At 28.5% G+C, this 6,218-nt stretch overlaps 1 protein-coding gene across 6 annotated transcripts in view; it reads left to right on the top strand.

Annotated features, from left to right (window-relative positions):
- The first annotated feature begins 3,965 nt into the window (after positions 1–3,965).
- Positions 3,966–6,218, top strand: part of LOC107026700 — an 11,035-nt gene continuing 8,782 nt past the window's right edge. For 5 of the 6 annotated variants that reach the window (XM_015227772.2, XM_027919389.1, XM_027919387.1 and 2 more), the window contains exons 1-2: positions 3,966–4,315; positions 4,883–4,962. In XM_015227772.2, coding sequence (XP_015083258.1) covers positions 4,031–4,315; positions 4,883–4,962 — 365 coding nt within the window. In that variant the 5' untranslated portion in view covers positions 3,966–4,030. The remainder of the gene's footprint in view (positions 4,316–4,882; positions 4,963–6,218) is intronic. The other variant, XM_015227771.2, reaches the window with a different exon arrangement.

The raw sequence follows: 6,218 nt of genomic DNA, 5'->3' as shown, positions 1-6,218 counted from the left end.
TGACTTCGACTCGTCCGCAACTCTAGCCAGTCTTCAGCACATCAGATTTCAGGGTGAGCTATTATTCCTAGCTCGGGCTGGATTCTCTTCTTCACGTCTTGATGTCTTTGAAGTTCGGACATGGACCATCTTTCTACTTATTTTAGTTCTTAAATACTCTTAGACTTAGTAATTTGAGGATAGATGTTCTTGATGTGATGACTTCCAGATTTTGGGGATGATAAGTATTATACTTTAGAAGTTTATTTAATTGATTTCGTTAATGAGTTTTGGATCTTCCGCATTTTATTTACTATTCAAGATTTATATACTGGTAAACGTTGGGGTTTAGATTGTTGGTTCGCTCACCTAGTAAGATAAGTGTGGGTGCCACTCGCGGCTCGTTTTGGGTCGTGACACCAGCAGACAGGTGGATACATCGGTCATGATACAGTGCAATTCAGGAAACTTGCAGACACATAGCTCACCAATGAATCCACGAGGACAGAGTTGTATTTGAAAGGGAATATGGATGTACCCGAGTGGAGAGAGATGTATCCAAGAGACGATAGTGGTTTGTTCAAGATGGGATGAAGATGTATTCGAGAGAGGATATGTATGTATTCGAGATATGATAGTGATGTATCCGACAAAGTAGAGAGATGTATCTCGGGGAAATTTTGTAATTTTTATAAATGCTAGAAAATTTCAGAAATTAAAATAAAATAATTGAATTCAGGTAAAAAAATTAAACTTGTAAAGATAATTAACTATATTGGGTATGTGAACAGGGCTTCAATTATCTAGCATATAATAATTGGAAAACCTTCACAAATTGCCACTATAACTAAAGTTATTATTTAATTTAGCTAAAGTTTCATAATGATAAACAGCTAGTAGCTACAGCTGTAATATCTTATACAAAAGGAATTCGAATTTTTTAAAAGTAAATGGCGGTAATCTCAGAGGATATAAATCCCTTAATTTTCGCTCGTTATAAATCATACTCATATATCTTCCTTCTGCAACAGAATTGAGTACCTCTAATCCAAAATCGATGTCGACAACTCACTTTTCTTCTGAGATCATCGAATCCACGTCGATTTCATCATTGATTATACAACAGGTACATAATACAATGAATCGATTCGATTTAGGTATGTAGTTTCATCTCTTTTCTGTTTGATTCTCTGGAGATTCGATTGAATCGATTGATATTTAGGTCGAAGAAACTACTTCAATTGTATAAACTGTTTAATCAAAAATCAAATCATAATCGATAATCGAAGCTTTGATTGAATGTATGATTCAATTGTTTCCTGTAGAGTTAGTTGTATAAAGTGATTTAGATTTGTAAAATTATATAAATTAGTTTTAATTGAATTGTGATTTGAATATGTAAAATTCATTGATAGTTGTAGTTAGTGTCAGTATAAGTTAGTGTTCGTATAAATGTAGACTTTCATATTTGTAGATGTATAACTGAGATGTTTCAGTAATTAATTGTATAACAGTAATTTTTGTATAATTTAGTTTGTATAAAGCGATTTAGATTTGTAAAATTGCATAAATAAGTTTTAGTTGAATTGATATTTGAATATGTATAATCCATTGATAGTTGTAGTTTATGTGGAGTTAGCGTTCGTATAAGTTAGTGTTGATATAAATGTAGACTTTTATATCTGTAGTTACATAATTGAGTTGTTTCAGTGATTAATTATATTAAAAATTGTAAGAATTGTATTGTCTTAATTATTGTATAAATTAGTTGTTATAAAGTGATTTTTATTTGTAAAATTGTATTAATTAGTATATGTATAAATGGATTGATAAAAATTGATTTATAATGATATTTAATTTACAGGAATGTCTTCCATAGCTATCTTGGTAATGCATTCTGGAAGAGAAATGTCTTTTTTACAGAGTTATATAATATAATTGCAACTCAACTATATGTGGATGTGACTGTGAAGATACTAAGAATTGAATATAAGGTTAATCAGAGCAATACAAAAATGATGATACACAATGTGACGGGGATGTGGGTATATGTAATGCTAAAAATCTACAAATGAATTTAACATTTCACATTCTACCAAGTCAAAGTCGATTTCATCAATTGTTGTAGAGAATGGTTCTTCAGATAGAATGTATAAAATAAGAATTCCAAACTTCAACGCATCATCATCGTTGTCACCCCATGCCTTATTATTAAAACTTTGAACAAATTCTGTTTTAAATACACTATTTTTTTCTGAAAAATAGATCTGAAGAAGTCTATTTGGTTCTTCAGTGTTAAACACAAATTTTGATAGATCATCACTGTATTTAAGCCCAGAAACAAGACAGAAATCTCTACGGGTGAAACGTAGAGTGGTACCACTTATGTAAATCATAATGGCATTAGAAGAACTACCCTCTACCTCTTGCAACATAAAACATTTAAACAGTTGTGCTTAAACATGATTACAATGCATGCTTGATATTTGAGCAAAGACAAGATGATGCGCAAAATTGATTGAACGCAACTTCAGGCAATTTGGAGCGTAATTGATTCATTACCCCAATATTGATATATCATTGCATGTGTGGGGCGTAAAGTGCATCTTCCTTGAGAAGAAATTGTACTCCCTAATAAATAATTTAAATGTATTATAAAATTTCAAATGTATAATTATGCAAGACATATAGCAAAAACAGTATAAAAAATATAGAACTATACAAAGTGAATATATGTATACAAATACGGATTTATACAAAGTGAATGTCTATATACAAATACGAATTTATACAAAGTGAATATCTATATACAAGTACGGACTTATACAAAATGAATATCTATATACGAATACAGACTTATACAAAATAAATATTTATATACAAATACAAAGTTATACAAAGTGAATATCTATATACAAATACAAAGTTATACAAATATGGATACAACTGTGAAACAAAAAAAAGTATACAATTTGAAAATAAGTATAACACAAATATCAAAATAACAATGACAACAACAATAACAATGACAACAACAACTGAAATATAAAATTTCATTTTTGTATATAAAGATATAAATATATTCAAACAGTTAAAGATATGCATACAACTTTAGATCTGAACTTCAAACATATACAGTTTACCTTAATTCTTCAAAATGTAGTTGTTCAATTGAATAAGATTGGGCATCTTCTTCATTACTTATAGATGCAATATCTTTTACTTAATGCTTCTTCTTTGAAATCAAAACTTCAACTGATTTGTCTTGTTTATTGCTTGTAGATGCAATCTCTTTTACTTTACGCTTCTTCTTTGAAGTAAAAACATCAACAAATTTGTCTTCTTTATGTTTATCCACTTTTTTGTTCTTCCCTTTAAATTTTGCAACATGCATGACTTCTTGCTCTTAATGGGTATTACCAAACTTTAACATACCTTCTTGTTGATTAATTCGAGATTTAGCAAAGGATCCTGAAATTTCTTCGAAATCCTGGAGTTAAACGCAAAGAAAAAGATTGGAAAACATACAAAAATTATTGATTCGGTTGTATACCCTCTTAGATGGTGTTTCTTCTTCATCCATGATTTTGGATGTATAAAACAAAAATACTGAAAAGGAACAAAAAAAATTGCAATAATATACAATACAAAATAATGAAATAAGCATGAAATCGGGAAAACAATTAGCTGAAAAATCTGAAAGAACAAATTGAGAGGCAAAGATTGAATTTTGAATTTGTAGTGAAAAAGGTTAAAAAAATAAATTTGCAGAGACTCTCACAAATAGTGTGTGAACGGAGGTTTGCAAGGAGCAAAAAACACGTTTATACAAAACTAACAATCATAATAATGACAAAAAATAAATGACCAATGATAAATAAAATAAACAATAGCTATTTTAAATAATTTATTGATATAAATTTATTTTTCCACGTAAGTTTTCCACGATAATAGTATAGTAATAATAAGGAAAGGGTGTTAGGTGTCCCCACATTATCTCTAAACCATTAGCAACCATGTAATAGCATAGCATCCCCAATTTCACCCTCTCATGGCCATGTCCACGCTCCTCTCCCTGTCCGTGTCTATCCACCCACCAAAACCTTTGCAAAAACCCAATTCAATGTGTGCCCAACCTAACTCTATTTCGAGAAGACAAGTGTTTTTCACTGGTTCTAATTTATTGCTCTCTCAATTAATTCCAAAATCCGACGCCCAAACCAATTCCAATAATTTTCTTTCAGGTATTGCCAATACTAAGTCTTGGTTCCAATTCTATGGCGACGGCTTTTCTATTCGTGTTCCACCGGAATTTCAGGACCTCACTGAGCCGGAGGTATGCTCCTTTCCCTTTTTGGCCCCTTTACTACTATGCAACACCTAATTTTTTTTTTTAGAGGCAGAGATAAGTGATGTTTGTGAATTTGGACAAACTAGTTTGTTTGTTTTTAACATAAGTTATCTATACTAAAAATTTAATATATGTATATTAACTTGTGAGATTCTAATCAAATTAATTGATGGTTCAGTGATAAAAGAGAGATTGTAAAAATGTTTTTTACATTAAAATTATAATTTCGAACCCTGCTCTTTTTTCACCTCGTTATCAATTCATGTCTAGTTTAAAACAATGATCCTTGGTTGGTTTCTATACACTTGTTTATCATTTATTAGGTATGATTTCATAATGTATTGTATTTTTTAATGAATATTATGTTTGGTTTGATTGTATCATTATTCTTTATCGTTCTATAATGTCATACGTAAATATTTTGAATGAATAACCTATCAAAAAAGTCGGGTACAAACTAGAGAGACTATGAAATGATAACATAAATAATATATTAATGAGAAATGTTATGTTTAAACACAAAAGGTTGATTAATTAACATGATTTTTCCAGGATTATAATGCTGGCCTATCACTATATGGAGATAAGGCTAAGCCCAAAAAATTTGCAGCACGTTTTGCTTCTTCTGATGGGTACATATTCCAATTCAATTTCAATTTTTTCCTTGCTTTACTGTTCGTTTGGATTGACTTAAAAAAAATAACTTTTAAAAAGTATTTTAAAAATAAGTAGTTATCTGTTTGGATTGGCTTAAAAAAATAATAAAATAAGTAGTTATGTGTTTGGATAAAAATACTGCAAAGTTGTTGATGTGATTGGCAAATAAGTGCGGATAAACACTTTTTTTATCAAAATGTCTGAAATACCCTTAAAGTTGTTAACATAATAAAAAGTTGATTAATTTAAGGTTTGTATCCGTAAAAAAATTAAAACAAAATAAATTTATATTTTTCATCCATAAGTAATAATATTTCCTATCATTCACATATTTCTTTATCATCACAAATTATTATTATTAATAATAATAATAATAATAACAATAATATATAATATATAATAATGACATAATAATAATATATTAATAAAAATTATAATAATAATAATATAATAATAATAATAATATAATATAATAATATAATAATAAAAGAATTAACGGCAAAAAGATAATATATTTGGTCAACATAAAATAATTTTTAAGTTGAAAAAAAAGACACTCTCACCTAATTTTTAGCTTTTGACTTAAAGTAATGCTTTCCAATCATTTTTTTTCTCAACTTTTATGCTTGTATTAAATTTTGTTTTCCATATTATGAAAATATGTTGACAAACTATGTGAAATAAATAAAAATGTTCTCACTTGATAGTATGGTCCAAAAATATCTTTGTCATCAATAATTTGATTCATAAATATCATTATTGTTACTTAATGAATCAAAAATATTTTTAAACTATGTAACTGAATAAAAATGTCCTCAGTCGATAATCTAATCCAAATATATATATATATGCCACCAATAGTTTGATTTCAAAAATATTATTATAATGAATTTATGGGTCAAAAATATCTCTTTCCAGACAAATGTATTATTTTTTAAGAGTGTTTTTGGTATGAAGGAAAACATTTTCTCGAAAATATTTTCGATTTTCTCATATTTGGTTGGGACAAAAGTTTTGGAAAATGTTTTCCAAATCAACTCATTTTCCTCAAAATTAAGAAAAATGAGTTCTTTCAAAAATTAAGGAAAATATTTTCCAAAACTCTCCTCCAATTTCAAATTACATTTTTTTTGGAAAAAACAACAATTTTTTTTTTAAAAAAATGAAAATTTTATTTTTTTACCCGATTCCTGACCCCCACCCACCCACCACCGGCCAGCCCCCCTCCCCC

Source organism: Solanum pennellii, chromosome 8 (genome assembly GCF_001406875.1).
Source record: "Solanum pennellii chromosome 8, SPENNV200".
Classification (NCBI taxonomy): Eukaryota; Viridiplantae; Streptophyta; class Magnoliopsida; order Solanales; family Solanaceae; genus Solanum; species Solanum pennellii.
Note: the sequence above shows the minus strand (reverse complement) of the source record. Positions and strands in the feature narration are given on the sequence as shown.